This window comes from Dendrobates tinctorius, unplaced genomic scaffold (genome assembly GCF_039654945.1).
Source record: "Dendrobates tinctorius isolate UK_male_01 unplaced genomic scaffold, ASM3965494v1 ptg000120l, whole genome shotgun sequence".
Taxonomy (NCBI): Eukaryota; Metazoa; Chordata; class Amphibia; order Anura; family Dendrobatidae; genus Dendrobates; species Dendrobates tinctorius.
The window spans coordinates 26,533,302-26,553,138 of record NW_027361788.1 but is presented as its reverse complement, the minus strand read 5'-3'; the positions used below and the strand labels follow the sequence as shown (position 1 = coordinate 26,553,138).

Genomic DNA, 19,837 nt, shown 5'->3' with positions numbered 1-19,837 from the left:
CTGGGCCTTTTCCTGGGAGAGAGATAACTTATCCACCACTTGGTCCCAGATCTGGTGCATTCTCTCCACCACAGTGTCAACACCTGGGCAGGCAGAAGACTCCACCTGCCCTGAAGAAAATCGAGGATGAAACCCAAAGTTACAAAAAAAAGGTGACATCAAAGTGGCAGAACTAGCTCTATTATTTAAAGCAAATTCGGCCAAGGGCAAAAATGAAACCCAATCATCCTGATAAGCGGAAATAAAACATCTCAAATACGACTCCAAGGTCTGGTTTGTTCTCTCCGTCTGCCCATTGGTCTGAGGGTGAAAAGCAGAGGTGAAGGACAACTAAATTCCCAGCTTGGAACAGAAAGTCCTCCAAAATCTAGACACAAACTGAACTCCTCTGTCAGATACAATGTTCTCAGGAATCCCGTGTAAGCGAACCACCTGTTGCAAAAACGGGCACCAACTCAGAGGTAGATGGCAACTTAGGGAGTGGTACAAGATGAACCATCTTAGAGAACCTATCACAAATCACCCAAATAACAGTCATTCTCTGAGAGACAGGCATATCAGAGATGAAATCCATTGAAATATGGGTCCATGGCCTCCTGGGGACCGGCAAAGGCATCAACAACCCACTAGAGCGAGAACAAGGTTTAGACCGGGAGCAAGTCCCACAGGACTGCACAAAATTCCTGACATCACGAGACAAGGCGGGCCACCAAAAAGACCGACTCACCAGATCTCTAGTACCAAAAATACCTGGATGACCAGACAATGCAGAGCAATGAACTTCAGACATCACTCTCTCCTTCCACTGGTCAGGAACATACAACTTTCCACTGGGACAACGCTCAGGTTTGTCCTCCTGGAACTCTTCCAGAGCACGTCTCAAATCGGGCGAGATGGCAGAAAGAACTACCCCTTCGCCTAAGATGGTAGCAGGCTTGGTCACCACAGGAGAATCAGCAAAGAAGCTCCTAGAGAGAGCGTCAGCCTTGACATTCTCAGTGCCAGGAAGAAAAGAGACCACAAAATCAAAACGTGTAAAAAAAACAAGGCCCACCTAGCCTGTCTAGGGTTCAAGCGTTTGGCCGACTCCAGGTAAATCAAATTCTTGTGGTCAGTGAGGACCACGACTTGATGTTTAGCTCCCTCCAACCAATGTCTCCACTCCTCAAATGCCCATTTCATGGCTAACAGTTCCCGATTCCCCACATCATAGTTACGTTCAGATGGGGAGAACTTTCGGGAAAAGAAAGCACAGGGATTCATTTTAGATGTTACAGGATCCTTTTGGGACAAAACAGCTCCTGCACCAATCTCAGAAGCGTCCACCTCTACCTGGAACGGGAGTGAGACATCAGGTTGCCGCAAAACCGGGGCAGAAGTGAATTTTCGCATCAGCTCCTGAAAGGAAGAAACAGCCTCCGGAGACCAATTCAACACATCAGCACCCTTCTTAGTCAGATCAGTCAATGGCTTGGCAATACTAGAAAATTTTGCTATAAATTTCCGATAAAAATTAGCAAAACCCAAAAAGTTCTGGAGGGCCTTCAAAGAAGTGGGCTGAACCCAATCATAAATGGCCTGTACCTTGGCCGAGTCCATTTCAATAGTTGACGGAGACAAAATAAATCCCAAAAATGAAATCCTCTGTACCCCAAAAAGGCATTTCGATCCTTTGACATACAGGGAATTCTCCCTCAAGATCCGGAACACAGTCCGAACATGTTCCACATGAGAATCCCAATCCTTGGAGAAGATCAAAATATCATCCAGATAGATAATCAAAAATTTATCCACAAAGTCTAGGAAAATGTCGTTCATGAAGCACTGGAAGACAGAAGGGGCATTAGTGAGCCCAAAAGGCATCACCAGGTACTCAAAATGTCCCTCCGGAGTATTAAACGCCGTCTTCCATTCATCCCCATGCTTAATGCGGATAAGATTATACGCCCCCCTGAGGTCAAGCTTGGTAAACCAGCAAGCACCTTTAACTCTGGAGAATAGATCCGAAATCAGGGGTAACGGATACTGATATTTAATAGTAATTTTGTTGAAAGCACGATAATCAATACAAGGCCTTAATGAACCATCCTTTTTGGCCACGAAAAAAAACCCAGCACCTAAGGGTGAAGAGGATGGTCTAATATGACCCTTCTCCAACGCCTCCTTAATATAGGATCGCATAGCCTCATGCTCGGGTACAGATAAATTGAAGAGCCGACCCTTGGGAAATTTACACCCCGGGCTCAGTTCAATTGCACAGTCATAACTCCTATGAGGAGGCAAAGACGCAGACTCATTCTCACTAAATACATCATAAAAGTCCGCCAAATAGTCAGGAACATCATGCGACTGAGGGGAGGTGGAAAAAAACGGAGCTTCGCTAAGGGCACACCGACAACCCCAACTCACCACAGACACAGATTTCCAATCCAAAACTGGATTATGAATTTGCAACCAGGGAAACCCCAGAACAATGGTATCATGCAAATTATGCAACACCAAAAATCTGCAATTTTCTTTATGGTCTGGGGCGACCCGCATTACCACCTGGGTCCAAAACTGAGGTTTATTTTTCGCCAAAGGAGTAGCATCAATCCCCCTCAAAGGGATAGGCGTCCGCAGAGGTGTCATCGGAAATCCACAACGTTTAGCAAAATCCAAGTCCATTAGGTTCAGGGCTGCTCCCGAATCCACAAAAGCCTTGGTGGAAAATGTGGAAAGGGAGCAGATCAGAGTAATTGCCAGAAGAAACTTAGGTTGAACACCACCCACAGAAAACGTGTGTGCAAAACGTTTCTCTCGTTTAGGACAGACAGAAATAATATGCGAGGCATCTCCACAAAAAAAACACAGCTTATTACGCCTTCTGAACTCTGCTCCCTGGACAAAACTATCACATTGCATAGGTTCAGACACTTGTTCAACAGGTGGCAACACCTGTCATGCAGTCCTGCGTTCACGTAAACGCCGATCAACCTGAATGGCTAATGACATAGAATCGTCAAGACCAGAGGGAACAGGAAATCCCACCATAGTATCTTTTACGGTTTCTGACAAACCCTTCCGAAAGAGAGCTGCCAAGGCATTATCATTCCAGGTAGTAAGGACCGCCCACTTTTGGAATTTTTGACAGTACAATTCTGCAGAATCTCGACCCTGGCTCAATGCCAACAGGGTCTTTTCAGCCTGATCAATAGCATTAGGTTCGTCATACAACAACCCCAAGGCTTGAAAAAATGCGTTCACATTAGTCAGAATAGGATCATCTGGTTTCAAAGAAAACACCCAATCCTGGGGATCGCCACGCAGCAAAGAGATGACAATTTTAACCTGCTGCGCGGAGCTCCCTGACGAGTTAGGCTTCAAGGCAAAAAATAATTTACAATTATTTTTGAAATTCAAATATTTAGACCGATCCCCAAAAAACACATCAGGAGTAGGGATCTTTGGTTCATCAGCATGTGAATGAGCAAGGTAGGCGGAAATTCCCCGCACTTCCGCAGCGAGCTGCTCCACACGATCAGACAATTGCTTTATCTCCATTGAGAGAAAAAAAATTCCCCCTACGGCCTCAGAGATATAGCGGAAAAAATGTACACACTTTTTTTTTTTTTTTTTTTTACAATTCTTTCCTGCTATTGAGTACCCTAGGATCTGCGGTATGGCTGGTGATTCTGTTATGAATGAGTCACCGAAGGAGGCAAAAACAAATACTAGTTAAGTCCAGAAAACCAGAGAAGTTAGCAGCTATCGGATTGCAGACCCCTGAACCTATCAACAACAACTAGAAGTAGCCGTAGGGGGTTCCTACGGTGCCCTAGTCCCCACGACCACAGCCGGAGAACTAAATAGCCTAAAGACAGAAAGGGAAATCTAAACTGCCCCAGAGCAGACCCCAAAGCAATATACTATAATGACGGTGAAGCAAGATGAAATAACACTAACACAGATAGAAAGATAGGCTGAGAAAATGATGGGGCCCAAGCTAACTAAATAGGACAGGTTAGAAAAGCTGCTGTCTGCAATCCGCCAAAACCCTATCAAAACATGAGCCAACAGACTGATAGGGAAAAGAGCCCTGAAGACGCTAGGCTTCAAAAAGACTATATCAGTACTCAGGTATTTTCTGAAGATAGCAAAAAGGCAAAAAGGAATTCAGCTCACCCCAGCAGGGAATGGCAGAAATCCAGAAAAACAAGGCAAAGCAAAACCAAAACACAAATGCAAAAAGCAGAGCAGAAAACTTAGCTTTTGAGGAGCAGGAATCAGACTGGTCTCCTAGAATCCCTCAGAGAAATCACCAGCAAGGCAGAAGGGCGTCAGCTGCCTTATATCCAGTCAGCAATTCCCGTCACCCAGTCATCATCATCCTGCTCAGGTGCTTGGTAATCAGCCTCACTACCTTCCTTCACCAGAAGAGGGAGTTCATCAGACCTCAATGGTGAAGGGGAAAATGAACTCACAACAAATGGCTATATAAGCCCCATATAATTTTTTTTTTTTTGCCCATCTTGCTTAAATTTGTTGGTTCTGTCACCATTGATCTGGCATCAGCTAAACACTGAAGGCTGGAAGATTTGGAAAATATCCCTTTTGTTTCCGTAAAAGAAAAATGAAACAAAAAAACTGAAAAACCTAGTTTCTCAAAAATAATGAAACTAAAAGAAATGTGGAGACATGGCATACTGATTTATTTTGATATGAAATGAATAATACGGATGGTCTCTGACAACTTTATGATATAATTTGCTAATGGTACTTTGTGACAGTTCTGAATGTTTCCTTTTTCTCTTTTTGTGTCTTTTCTCCAGGGATTACCAGGACCGATAGGAGTTCCAGGACCAAAGGGAAGTCGGGTTAGTGTCACAACCGTACGCTCGCACCATGTCTAGCCCATGTATGTAACCTCTCTGTATGAGAGATAACCAGACGCTTCTAGAAGAGCTCAATGATTAGTTTGGGAACAGTGCTATCAATATGTTTGTATAGATTTTAGATCCGCGGCTTTGTATCTCCTGGTGAAATATCAGTATGGAGTCATGCAGAATCAGTCCGATGACATCTAGCAGTTGTGTCATTGCGTGCTGGTTTGGGCACGGAGTTATATTTAAGATAAGTGTCTGTGTGTGTAAGATATCTAAGCCCTAATACATGAATTCATGCCTTATAGATATTGTGTATTTTTATTTCAGTCCTGTTAAATGATTGCCAACATGGACAATACTGTAATTACATTAGGTATCGAGAGTCAAGAATTGGATTTCGATTTATAGCCTATCTCCTTGGAAAAAAATGTTTGTGTCTCTGATTTTTTTGGATTAGTCTAGTATTGTAGAATAGTAGTCGGACTGAGTTCTTGACCTCTACTGACCTCCTATGTTATGTTGCTCATCCTCTGACTTGTTTTCCACAATAACGTCAGCTACATGACCACATTAGCCAATCAAGCTGCATCCACCACAGTGTCATGTCATGTTATACAAATTCATGGAATTAATGACCTACGTTACCGTAGGTCCTGGTCGTTCTTGAACTGCAATTCATATTATCCACTCTACATCTGGTGGTAATATTGGCACTTGGTTCTTTTATTATACTAGGTATTGTGTCATTATGCTGCCTGTTTTGTGTAATTAAAAATTGCTCAAACTTTATTGAACAGCACCGTATATAAAGAAAGGAGCCAGTCGAATTGAACATGTGGTCTAAGCTGCAGGAAGGGGTGGTTATAGAGAAGAGGAAGCCGAGAATATTGCTGTATAGTTTTGTTTATTTTTTTTAAATTCCTGCTTGTTCTGGGTTTAAGAGTGCATTGGGCAATCCCACTCACTAACAGCAGTCTGTTTGCACAAGGAAGTCTGCCTATTGGACAATTAAGACCAGATTCAAGAAAGATTCAGTATAATGTCTAGTTCATTTGTTTAACTCCTCCTGCTTATTCTGGGCTTAGGAGTACAGTGGGTGGCTCTACTCTGTTTGACAGCTGTCTCTGTACAAGGAAGTCTGCAAATCACTGATATGATCATGAACTACAAATTAGATTGAATTTTACTGAATCTTGGGCTAATTATTGCTCTTCCTGGGCTTGGGAGTCCAGTGGGCGGTTCCACCCTGTCCTTGTGCACACAGAACGCAGCCCAATAGACTCTCAAGCCCAGCAAAAGCAAGAATCAAAATAAGAAAAAGAAAAGTGCAACTTATTTATTTACATTTTTTTTTCTCCACAAACCTATTTATGTATCTGCTCAGCTTCTGCTGCCCTTTACCTTTCCCCCACAGATCGTAGTGCATAATCAATGCCACAATTTCCCTTTCAGCTAATATTGATGATTGTTTTATATTTTTTGGTGCAATTTTTTTAATGATAAATTATTTGTGTTATGAAATTTCTCTTCTATATGAAAACTAAAATTGTAGCTGATGCCATTAGTTATTCATTACATGTCAGATGTCACTTTCTAGTGCCAGTTAGTTGCTGTGGATTGCTGTGAACTCTTTTTTTTATTTTTATTTGTTTTCATACAGACGCATGATACATTTTGAAAATATGTGCTATATATATGTTTTGTTTCGGTATATGGTTTGATGTTAGATTTTGTGTCATTAATAATCCTTTGCTTCCTAGGGGGGATGATTGCCATGTTCTTGTTCTCAAAAAAAAAAAAGCCCTTTGGAAGTTAAAATGCTGTCCCTGTAATTATAGAAATCAGCCGGGTTTCTCAGTTTTTCCAAGCAGTCACTTTGGAAACGTCAACTCTTTAATCTACGGCAATAATTGTACTCGATTACACGGTTCGGAGTCGAGAAACCGTTAGCAGAGTGTTAAGAACACATCTTGCGGCTATATGCAAATGAGACTTCTAGGATTTCATCTTTCGCCCTGATTCGTGTCACCGGGTTTCTCAGACTTGCTCACAGCGAGCAGACTTTTAAGACTTTTTATGAGACATTGCAAAGTAGGGCCATGTTCGCAGCACTCCTGTCCCTGTTATGTTAGCTTTATCACCCAGTCCGCACTTTAACATTGGACGAGCTCCAGGGCAGATGTTACTAATTCAACACCAGAGAGTAAAAAAGCACTGATATTATAAGCTCTTAAAGGGCCAGCAATGTTAACGTTTCAGATTGAGATGTAAAAGAATCCATATGTGTCTATTGGTGGCAAGTAAAAGCTCTTCTTTCATTAGCTTTTTTTTAGTGCAGCGAGAATTCAGAATGCAGTGTCATTTAGTAGGAGTTTGCAGCGTGTAAGAGCATATGGCTTTCCACAGCTGCGGTTTTTATTAGCTGCTATTATGTATAACTCTTGAGATTATATAGATTATACTCTTACATATTTGGTAATATGAACAATACTGGTACTGTTAGATAGGCCAAATAGTATTTCCGTATCACAGTAGTTCTATAATATCACCCATTAAGATATTTCAGTTTCCAGTATTTAGTGGAATCACCTGTGTGAGAAGGAGCAAGTCGCAGGCTGCATTTATGGCCGCTGCTGGGCACAGGTCATATAGACTGGCAGAAAGACTTGGTTTTTGGTCTCAGCCTGGTAAATGGAAGCCTATGAGAAAGTTAAAGTATGTATTGAGCAACGCTCCATTTATGTGGTTTGTTTAGGCCGAGTGCACAGAGTGTGGATTTAGGGTGTGTGCACACGCTGCGGATTGTCCTGCAGATTCTTCCGCTCGGATTTGTCAAAAACCGCAGGTAGATCCGCAGGTCAAAAGACCTGCAATTTATCTGCAGTTTTTCTGCGGTTTAGCCTGCGGTTTTCCCCTGCGGTTTGACACCTGCCATGGAGCAAGTGCCAAACCGCAGCGGAATCCGCACAAAGAATTGACATGCTGCGGTTTTGAAACCGCAGCAAATCCGCGCGGAAAAATCCGCACTGTCTGCACAGCGGTTTTCATTTTTCATTGGTTTTAATGGTACAGGACCAAAACCGCTGCGAATCCGCAGCAGAATCCGCAGCGTGTGCACACACCCTTAGACTTGGTCTACCAGATTGTTAGCGGCTTTACCCGCTGGTAAATAGAAACGGTCCAGAGTGAGATTCCCTCCTAAAAACCTAAAAGGGAAAACTTCATGAATTACAATCACTATATAATTTGGTTTTATGTTTCCTAGCTTTCAAAATATGTTAATTTAAAAAAAAAAAAAAAAGTGTGACCTTAAGAAGGGCAAACGCTTTCCGTAGCTGTCAGTTTGATGTGGATAATGGATTAGGCATGTTGAAATTCATCAAGCCAAACCCCCCCCCCCTTTTTTTTTTTTTTCTTTTTTTTTTTTTTTTAATCCCTAACATCATCTGTGGAAAGAAAGTGGGTTGGCAGACCCCTATTCACGTATTCACATAACATGGTTGGTCAGTCCTTCAGAAATTGTCAGATTAGGCGGACTTTGCTCTGATGAGCATAGCCTATAAAAAAATCAGTGAGAATGTTAGGGTTAGCTTTTCCTTTACATATCGTAAGGCCAGCCTTCTTGAAAACGAAGCGGTGAAACTAAGCCGTGCACTGCTTCTGATATCTACGATCTGGAACTTATTACACATGGATTAAACGGAGAAGCTCTCTAATCTCATCTTCCGATACCCCCATTTTTTTTTTTCCTCCCTTGGATGAACTTTAAGATTAGTGGCAGAAGTGAATGGGCCGCCTTGTTCTGCCTTGAGTTGATCAAGTGACTGAGACATTGTGGGGAACATAAAAGGTTCAAGCACTTAATTAATTTGCAGCATAAAGCAGAGTCCAGACGTATTTTATGTTTTTACTGTCAGGTTATCGGAACTGCTGAGCTCAGGGACTCTGCTCAATAGATGTTCATTTGATATTTATGACAAGCAAAAGCTTTGATTGTGTATTGATGTTTATTTGAAATGACTAACAGCAAAAGGATGATGTCAGCTTTGTCTCCACTAATCCTTAACTAGCATTTATTACTGCAGGTCCTTGCAGGCTGCGCGCCCAGGCTCCCTTCTGCATACCATGGTCCCTGGTGTGAGGGTATGTGCCCTTGGACTACATCGTGGAAGCCAGCACCATGCAGTCCATGGGCATATACACTTGCCTCAAGGTTTATCTCATCACGGAGGGATGCAGCCCAGAGCTGGAGGAGAAGTGGCCACCATCGAGAGATTGATGCCCAAGCAGGCAGGAAGCGAGGCATTCAGACCTCAATGTAACATTGTGTTTTTCTTTTCATCTTAGGGCTATATTGGCCTTCCAGGATTATTCGGGTTGCCTGGAGCTGATGGAGAACGCGTAAGTACATCCTACTTATCTAAAAAGCACAGCTCGGATGCTCTAATAATTAATTCAACCTGTTTTCAACTCTCATTTGATGCATTTAATTGAAAATTTAAGGATAATATTAAATGCAGCCATATTGAAAAATGAGCCAATGTTCAATCTATTTGTGTCCAGTGGTCCCTTTCTCCTATCCTTCTTATATTATGTGAGTGCAGTCGTCAGACTAATATTACTGAACAAAAAAACACTACACCACAATGCCTCTACCCAGTTCCCGTCACTGCACGTGACCGGCACAAAAGTGTTCATAATGCTACATCACCTTATATCTCATCCCCTCCTCTCTGTCTAAAACGCTACCCATTCTCTATATTTTCCCAGTGATCTTGGACTAACCATAGCACGAACCTTCTATCTCCAAATCTTTTCTCATGCTGCACCAGTTTTTTGGAATGTGCTACCCTGGACAATAAGAACTGCTTTCTGATGCACATTTCACACAATGACTGGAAATGATATCAAAACTCTTAACAGATACACATACATTCCTTAACCTTGAAACCACCACCAGCTTCATGCTGACATTGTACTAGTGATGGGGTCCTGACTCCATTAGTAAGAATTTGGCAATACTACAGTGCAGCAGTGTTCTATATCTTGCCCCAAATACCTGTTCTCCATGTTCTTCCGACGATGTAAACCTAAAGAAGGGCTTACACTATCGGATTGGCAGACTGCGTTTAATGTTTCGCACTGATCGATCTGTAATAGATTGTACTGGGCGAATGGACTGCCATTGTTCTCGGCAGCACGACAAATGTTTACACAGAACAAGAATGATCATCTTTTGTGTAGCACAAAAGATAATTTCACTTGACATACTTTTGCTCATTCATGGGGCGATCAACCTCCCCCCCCCCCGGAAGGCTTTTTCACTATAGTCTTAGTGTAATAGGCCCTAACTGCTATCATTATCTGAACCTCCCACTCCCATCTTTAAGATTTTTCTCATGCTGCAAAAGTTCCCTAAAATATGTTACGCTGAACAAATTCCCATTTTTCTTTAAAAAAATTATTGTTAGGGACTCATGGTAGTGGTCCAGGCTGCCAGACACTTCAGATTTTTTTTATTTCATTTGACTGACTAACCAGTTTTGGCAGTAAACCCCTTTTAAACCAAGCTCAACCAAATGTATATTGACAAGCCAATTTGTCACACCGAATCAGTGGTTTGGTGTTGTTGCTTTTTCAGCTGATTAGCAGGAAATCTGCCCAAATTGGATCCGTAGATCAGTGAAACAGATCGACCAAACGACCTGCATTCCCATGACATTTGGAAGAGCCTTGGACCTTTAATGCAGCTTAAATGCTGCCATTTGACTGATGTAAAAAGCACGCTCTGTGATGTTCAAAGGATAATTACTAACATGCCTTTATCCTGCCCTCTAACCCATCAAACATGGAAATAAACATTATGGGCCGGCAGAATAACAGAACTCCGGAGCACACTGCAGCCAGCGACAACCACTCTCAATCTATTACACAAATGGAGTTGTTTTTTTTGAGGTGGGGGGTTGCTGCGCTTCTTAAGACGGTGGCTAATTGATAAACTACATTTTGTTTTACTCATGAGGTGTTCAATCACTTTAGAGACTCTGGGGCACAGTGAGTGAGACTTTTATAGGGCAAACACAGACAGGGAGTGCGTAAATTCAAAGGCTCTCTCATGGGAGGACAGGAAGTCATGACCCTTCTTTAATAGAGGCTGTGTTGTCTAAGCAATTATGTTGGTGTTTTTGTTTACCTTGTTACCATGGGCGACATTCATCAAATTGTAACAAAAGGATGATCATCGAAAGCATAATGCGTGGCAGATGATGGGGGTTGTCTTACCTTAGAAGAATGTGGCTTGTTCTAGAGTTGGGAGGCAATGCCTGTTCAGCTGTTGCTCCTGCATTGGAAATGTCCATCTCCAACAATGTCCGGAAATTACATCTATACTCTTTATCAGCTAAAAATACATTCCTTACCCTTGAAATAACTACCGTTAACTCAGTGCTACCATTGTGCCACTGTATCTCTAGTTATAGTGACTCCTGTACTGGCAATTTGGCAATACTTCTGTAAACAAGACCAATATGCACAGTGGAGAATTGCAGAAATTGTAATAAGCAAAGTATATATTAAGACAGATCTACCTGGGATCATTTCATTAGCAGTATTGATGGCATGCATTGTGTTAGAAAATACTGTATCATTTGTTTTAGGGAAACTATTAACATGTTTTTGATATCGTGCATAAAATAGGGCAAGAGGGCCTGATTTAAGGGATCGGTCACTTACTGGGCTGTGTGTATTTCAAAATAATCAGTATTTTATCAGCAGGAGATTATCACTGCTGGACTAGTTCTCACATGCACGTCAGTCCGGATGTTCTATGTAACCCTGTCCCCACCACTGGCATATTTCTGTATACAGCTGTCAATCAGGTGTGGGTGGGGCTACACAAGGCTCAGCATTCTGACCTCTGCTATATCTTCAAAAGGATGAAACAAGAATTCTATCAAAACTGCACCAAGCAGCTTGTTTAACGTTGATGATATTATTCCATTCCCAGCCCTCCAAGAAAAGTACAAACTCCCTTCTAGAGAAATATTCCACTATTTACAATTGAAGAACTTTATTACCACACGTCTGAGAAACTTACATGTTCACTCCTTTTGAACGCCAAAATCCACACTTCCCAGGTACCATCTCACTCCTCTACTCACATATCAACTACACCTCACTCAGGTGTAATTCAACTTGTACCTTTTGCTGGGAGTCTAATATTGACTCTGCCCTTACTGACCCAGAATGGTCTCAAATTAGGTTCTGTTAGGTACTCCTGCGGTGGACCCGCTAGACCGTGGCAACGAACCTCCCGGGGGCGAGCTGACCAGGTGGACCACCCCCTATACAGGGAGTGTTTGGGGCAAGCCCGCGGGTAACTATTACCACGGCAGCTGGTACCCAGGGAATGTATAGAGAGGCCAGCCACAGGCCGGGGATGCTGGCGGGGACCTCCTCTGGAGCAGGAAGACGGATGGCGGTCAGGTCAGGGACACAGGCGAGACGGGGACAGCAGGCACGATCAGAAGGACACTGGTGCGGGAACAGGACTGGACGGGACACGACCACGGACCTCCCGATCCTAGGAGAGAGGACTGGAAAAGGCAGGTGAGCTACAGACAGACTGGACGCAGGAGCGTACATAGGAGAACGGGCCAGAATCACTAACGAAGCAAAGTGATAATCAGGCACAGCCAGGCGGCCTGATATAGGAGAAGTATCAGAGGCCTTCCGGGTCGTGACCTCTCAGTGCAGGAGAAGAAGGCGCGCGTCCTCAGGAGGAACAGGAGGCGCACGTGCGCCCGGGCATAGTGTGTGCACGCGCTCGCCGAGGAGGAGGGGCAGTAGCGCGCACCCGGCGCGGTCCAGAAGACCGGACGGAAGCGGTCGCCGGGCGGAGGAGAGGAGCCGGGAGGGACCATGGAGAAGCCCGAGGCAGCCAACGCCGCAGCGAGGAGGCGAGCGGGTAAGCTGCGGTCGGGGAGAAGGGATAGGAGGAGTGCGCGGCTGCCGCCGCGTGACAGGTTCTCTTCAACCGGCGGAATTCTAAATACTTTAATGCTAGAGACAAACTATAAGGTGTTAACAAGATGGCACTTAACTCCAGCCAGAGTTGCCAAGACAGTTCCCGGCTACTCTCCCAAGTGTTTTAGAGGTTGTGATTCTGATGGGGATATGTTTGGTGGTTGTGCCTAATGGTACGTAGATTTTGGATTAGGGTTAGTGATGAGCGAGTATACTCGTTGCTCGGGTGGTCTCCCGAGTATTTGGAAGTGCTCGGAGATTTAGTTTCTGTCGCTGCAGCTTCATGATTTGCGACTGCTAGACAGCCTGTATACATGTTACGATTGTCTGTTTGTTAGGGAATTCCCACATGTGTTCAGGCTGTCAAGTAGCCGTAAATCATGCAGCTGCAGCAATAGAAACTAAATCTCTGAGCACTTCCAAATACTCGGAGATCACCTGAGCATGCTCGGGAAAACCCGAGCAACGAGCATACTTGCTCATCACTAATTAGGGTATATTGCCTTAAGGGGGTTTTACACTAAGCGATATCGCTAGCAATATCGCTAAAACGTCACTGATTTTGTGACGTTATAGCGATATTGTTAGTGATATCGCTAAGTGTGATACTTACCAACGACCGGCTCCCCCGCTGTCCATCGCTGATCGCGCGAGAATGTCCGGCTCCATTTCTCGTCGGGCACTTCCTGCTGAGACTTCCTGCTGTGACGTCCAGCGACGCGTGGAGGCGGGCGGGAGGACGCAGGATCGCTGTGTGTGAATGGTAAGTATCGTGCGCTGCGTCGCTGCTGCATCGCTGTGAGGTCTTTCTGTATGAAAGCTCACTAGCGATCATTTAGCGATGCACCAGCGATCCTGACCGGGTCGGATCGCCGGTCGGATCGCTGGTGCATCGCTAAATGTAAAAGGGCCTTTACTCTATATCATAAGCACTAACCTTAAAAAAAATCCTCGAGAAGCCTTACTTAACCAACATATCCCTACTATTCCTAAACACACCCAAATTCTCATCTCATTTATATTTTTAGCGGTCAAGCAAACTGTATCATTGGTCTGGAAACAATCAGGTCTAGATTTGTCAGAAGTCAAGAGACACCTTTCTTGGTATACGATCAATTATTATTATTATTATTATTATTATTAATTGTTATAGCGCCATTTATTCCATGGCGCTTTACATGTAGCAATGAAAAATAATCTGCCATACTTATGGACAAAGTCCGTAAATGTGCAAATATTTGACTTCCCTAGGCAGAATGTGCCAACCACACTCTGTTTGCCACATCTTCACTTCATTTACTTGCTCCTGACTACCCAGATTCATCCTAATTCGATATACTAAATTTAGTCTCGACTAACACCCACCCCTCGGGCTCCTTTTCTCTGCTCCTTCCCATCAGTTATGTTAGCCCCTCTCCTTATACTCCACCCATCTAAATGTTTGTTTTCTTTTTGATCACTGCAGTTTACTTGTTTATTTGAATAATTCTTCAATAAAAATCATATGTTGGAAAAAAAAACAACTGCACCAAGGAGTCCGATAAGTGATACATCCCTGGAATCAGGCTCTCTCTCCCTATATTATGCTGCTTGTAGATTACATTGCAAAAACCTGCTGACATATTCAGTTTAATATCTTCCTGCCCTGATAGTTGCAGAAATTTTCAGCTTTATGTCTGCATGGCCACAGTGTGGTTATCGTTGATTATTTTATTATGCACTAATAATTTCAGGGTGCATACAATTATTGTCATGGCTATGTTAACATGTAGCAGAAATTATACAAATCTTACAACCTGAGTTTTGGGCTGTAAATCTGTAGCAGAAGCAGCAAAGTAGTTGAAATCTGAATATCCACAAAATGCAGATATTGAGCTGTGGTGTGGATGTGTAAATGTGCAGCCTACCAGTCTATGTAGTGAATCGGTGGTAAGTTTTTAGCAGATTGATTTCAATGGGAGAATCAAAATTTTCAGCAAATGCCAATTATTGCTGTTTTTTGTTTTGCTGCAGAAGGGGGCTGGAAATAAAATAAAATAAAAAAAAATAAAAAATTCTCTATACATCCACGATGCTCTGATGCTAGTGGAAGCCTGGTTTCTCATTGCTCTCTGTATACTGGCCTTCGAGGATGATATCTGTAGAAGTCACATGTGAAGAGACGTCATTACTGGATGCCAGAATGCAGAGATTTATGTGGGACTGGACTACCTTTATCATTACAAGTGAATTTATTGATAATTACATATTTTTTGCAAATCTGCACCAAAATCTGCACAATTTGGTGTGAATTTACCACTGCATAATTCACTACTGACAAATCTGTTTCAGCAAATACTTTTTAGACCACATAAAAAACAAATCCTGAATATTATTTGTGAGAACCCTGTGTTGTCCTGTTCCTCTGTCACTTCTCTTGGAAATCTAAGAACAAATTGAAAACTGGGTGTTACCATATTCCTTGCACAGGGGTGTATCCCTACAAAATTCACATTGATTGGTTAATATCAGAGTGTAGAGGAATACACCCCAGAGGAATAGTACAACTGTAAGGAAAGAGGTTTAAGTATGGTATATACCGTAGTCTAAGAAAAAAATGAAAAAAATCTGTAATGGGGCAAAGCTTGTAAGATTGGGCATATTGCCCTATTATAGCCTTCCCATACAGGAGAGGCCTGATCTTTTTTCAGCACCCTTTATTTTATAGTGAAAGTGCAGCTTCTTGTATGATTTTCTGTTTGGTTTTGGACATAGATGTCTTTGTGAACCTTTCGCCTAAGCCATCTTATTTTTTTCCCAACACAGGGTTTGCCTGGAGTTCCTGGGAAGAGGGGCACGATGGGTAGGCCGGTAAAGTTTTTCCTTGTCTACTTTGCTGTCCTAGTGTAATGAAACAGGAAACCAAGTCTTCCTACTGCTAAATGTAATGTCGTATGTTTTCCCTGTGTGTCCTCTTCTGTGGCAGCTCTTCTCATGTTGTTTTACATCTAACCTACCTCACACACAAAGATAATGTTTGGTCACGCTTCAAGGAAAAAATCCACAATAACTGCAGGCGATGCAAAACTCCCAGCGTGCCGTAGTAAAAAGGAGCAATAACCTTCGCCATTGTTGAAGCCTCACAATCGGCACATTTATTACATAGAAATGACCCTAAATAGCTCAATTTAGGCATCAGCATGAAGTATTATTTAATCACATTACACAGCTATGAATTTCATGTGTCTAAAAAAACAAAATCTCATACAAGCAGGCGTATTGTGGGGATTCACTGGTTTAGAAAACCCCATTAGGGGATTTGGAGATAGTAGAGATGATTGCCGTGTTTTAAAATGCTCCTTTTTTATTGAAGACCTCTGTAAGACCCTCCATATAATTTTCACTAGCTGCCAATTCGTTTCTACAGGAATTGTGTAATACTTCATTTCACCTGAGGTTATGCTGCAGGATAATTGAGTTGACTTTATCCACATATTAAAGAGGTTGTCTCCCTGTTACATCAGGAGCGCACCGCTCCTCTTCAAGCTTCTATGAGCGCCTGATGATTGATAATTTGGACCAGCAGCGTAGTTATGCCAGTAGCCCGAATTGTGTGCCCTCTGAAGAAGCGGGAGCTTTGCCTCAGCAGCATTGGCTGAGTTATTTGCCAGGGCACTGAAGATGTCTGGCCAACTTCAGAGCTACGTTTACAAGCTGCATAGAAAAAAAAAACACTTTGCAAGTATTGCTCTATTTGTCAAAGTGACCGTCCGCCACTGACACATTGCAGGGGCTGGCGTTAACCTAGGTAACGAGCAGTAAACTGCAGAATTAGAAATTACTCTGTTCTTACAAACAAAGAGGAATTTTCATAAGGGACAAAATTGCAAAGATTCCTGTCTTTATGAGCGCTTTCTGAAATTTTACCCAGTTAAGAAAATGAGATGACCCCTTTAAAGCTGATTTCTGGACGTTCTAACACTAAGGATGCTTTCACATTGCATTCTGTATCCCCCATTGAGGCATACACCCAAAATTCCCCACAAAACGGGGTGCGGACGCATGCGCTGACGTGGCCATAGACAGTAACAATGACAGCAGAGTGAACGTGCACTCTGACATGCATCTTTTTCAAGAGTGTATGCCTACTGGAGGCGGACACTCAGACATAGTAGACTGCGTCTGAGTGTCCGCCTCCTATAAACATACACTCCCAAAAAAAGTCCATGGCAGAGCTCACGTTCGCTCTGCCGTCACCATTAGTCTGTTGGCCTGTCGTCGCATGTGTCCGGATCCCATTTTGTGAGGGATTTCGGGCGTATGCTCTGACGAGGACACGTAACGCAATGTGAAAGTGCTCTTCGTCTACAGTATACATCATGAGCTTTTTTTTTTTCTTTTCCCAATGGATGATTTAAAGTAAGCAGAGGAGAAAAATGTATTATTTTGGCCTCTATCCAACCAGGATGGATCACTGTACCATTTGTATAATCGTACAGGAAAGCACAGAGAGGGCATAGTACACAATGAGGTATGCTTTTTGTTGCTTTTTTATTTTGCAATGTCTAGGCATGCATCCTGACTATGGCAACTGACAGGCGTATATCTCCTGCGTGATCTTGTTAGCAAGACACCAACAAATTGAACAAATTTCATGGTCACAATGTCCCAACCTTATGCTTGACATAAGGAAAAATATGTCCCCTCCCCATTGTGAAGGAATACAACCTAGCCGCCATTGTAAAGAGTGTGACCTGTCAGGATAATATATGAAGTAAGGAGGCTCCATAGTGGTACCTTACCTCTCTCCTCCTGCCCATCTACCGCTCCATGTGTTTGCAGTGTTACTTATTATGGGGCTCATTTATAGTTTTCATACTTATCTGTTGGGTGAAATATGGCTCTGAAATAGAGTAGCACAACATGCATCTTTTACATCATTTCTACATAAGGGATCACAGACGCCAGTTTATGGTTCTGGTAGAGAACCCAGAAAATTACACTTCGTGTCGTGAGAGCTGCTCACATAGAGCATAGTCCTGGCAGGACTTAGAAGAGAGATGCCTGCCTTTCTAAATTGCAGGTATGTACCTGTCAACCAGAGGGGCACTGCTTTCAACCACAGATATCTGGAGTAGTCTACATAAAATCCTTATAAATCCACTACAGATTTCCTTATGTAAGAGGTCTTTATAATTGCAAATTAGATAATGGACTATTGCTTTTTATCAGATATATATTTCTGCCTTCATCAGTGTAAATAATACATCTACAAATGGTAGAACAAATGCTGTATCATGTAGTTTATGAATAACTTTCACTTAATGATTGCTGAATGTTTGCCCGTTGGGACCCCCACAGTTCCTGAGAATGGAAGCGCTGCAGTGCTGAATCAGCATTGTTACCCCTTTTCTTTTTTTTTCCTGCAGAGCAACGACACTCCCTGCAGTTTTTCCTGGGAAAGGGGACACAGGGCTGCCGCCCCTTTCATCCTGAGGATCAGAGTGGGTCGCAGAGGTCAGACCCCCAGCAATCATTAAGAAATACCATTTCTTACTGAGATGGGAATTTTCCCTTTAAGAAATGTCTTTAATCAGGAGTAGGCAGTCATGTAGAACCGTATGGCTGTTTAGGGTTTACTTTTACTAACTTCTTACAGAGCTAGCCCTGATATTTTATCCATACTGGCAAAGGTCTTGTGGTTTTGTGCATTCTGCCTCGTTTATGGTTGGCAACTTCTGCTCGGTAACTATTTCTGAACAGTTCTTCAGTAAAATCTAACTGCGGTTATCAAGAATGTGCAGAAAGGGAATAGTTGTAATAACAAACTGCAGAAAATCCATTTGGAAACCAAGTTTGTCATGCAGTGTGGGCCTAATTGATTAGAAGTAAAAGTTATGACGCTCATTAATCTGAGTAGTCCCAGAGTATAGCAGTCCAGACGGCATAAGGCTTCTGCAGGCTGCCATGTTTTCTATTAGTGAAGGGTCCAGAACTGTGTGCGGTGGCATTAGACTCCCATAACCTACCACACAATGCGCAGTAATCTCTTCTAGTAAACCTCTAGAATATGACATGTTTTGGAACATGCCACAATTTATTTTTTACTTTCGGATTTAATTTGTTCACCCTTACTGTGGTCTGGGCCCTAATGCAAAATCTCCAACAGGGCCCCCAAGTATTGTTTCTCTTTGAAGGGGTTATCCATTACTAATTAATTTTTTTATTTCAAGCCTAAGAACTAACAGGCAGGTACAGGTAGTTGATGTGACGGTGGCTTTCACAGACGTCATGTCAACAAGGAGAAACGGCTTGTCTTCTGCTCTTCTCTGTTGACAGGCGATTCTGTTGACAACTGGTTCCTTTTTGCCTAACTGCGTGGAGACGGCTGTCAATCAGCATGATGTCGGTAGTCAGGCCTTGTTTAGAGAGCATTCCGAAAAGTTGCTATGTTGACGTGGAGCAGCAGAATCGCTGGCAGGAGCAGTTGGTGACTGCTCTGAGTTGGCATCGGTTAGAACAGGCAGGTAGGTGCCTCCATTAGCAACTACCTGCCTGTTTAGTTTTTAGAGCCATATTAAAAGAATAAAATTGTACTGGATATCTCATTTTATAGTATATACATGGGCCTAAGGAACTGTTGCGATTGCAACCACTGCACCTATTGGAGTTACACCCATGGTGTTTTCGTGGTCCATGGAGCCCAGATTACAGATCCACTGGGTGCATGAGATCAAAGTTGTTTACTAACTAAGTCATAACTTTTCAAGAAATGACACATTTGCCAAGTCTACTGAAAAGTCTATGAGGAAAAGAGGGGTCTCCTATAAGGTAGGCAAATATTTCATCTTCCTAAAAACCTCCTGGACCGGACAAGGTTTTCTGTATGTGATGTAACTTTGCATTCAGACAGAAGATGAGTGTTCAGCTGACATGCATAAAGGACAGTCTTTAACTTTTTAGATATG

The 19,837-nt window shown here is 42.8% G+C and overlaps 1 protein-coding gene across 1 annotated transcript in view; it reads left to right on the top strand.

Moving 5' to 3' along the window:
• Positions 1 to 19,837, top strand: part of COL27A1 (collagen type XXVII alpha 1 chain) — a 460,501-nt gene that overhangs the window by 83,796 nt on the left and 356,868 nt on the right. The window contains exons 10-12 of the mRNA XM_073590987.1: positions 4,812 to 4,856; positions 9,213 to 9,266; positions 15,696 to 15,740. Coding sequence (XP_073447088.1) covers positions 4,812 to 4,856; positions 9,213 to 9,266; positions 15,696 to 15,740 — 144 coding nt within the window. The remainder of the gene's footprint in view (positions 1 to 4,811; positions 4,857 to 9,212; positions 9,267 to 15,695; positions 15,741 to 19,837) is intronic.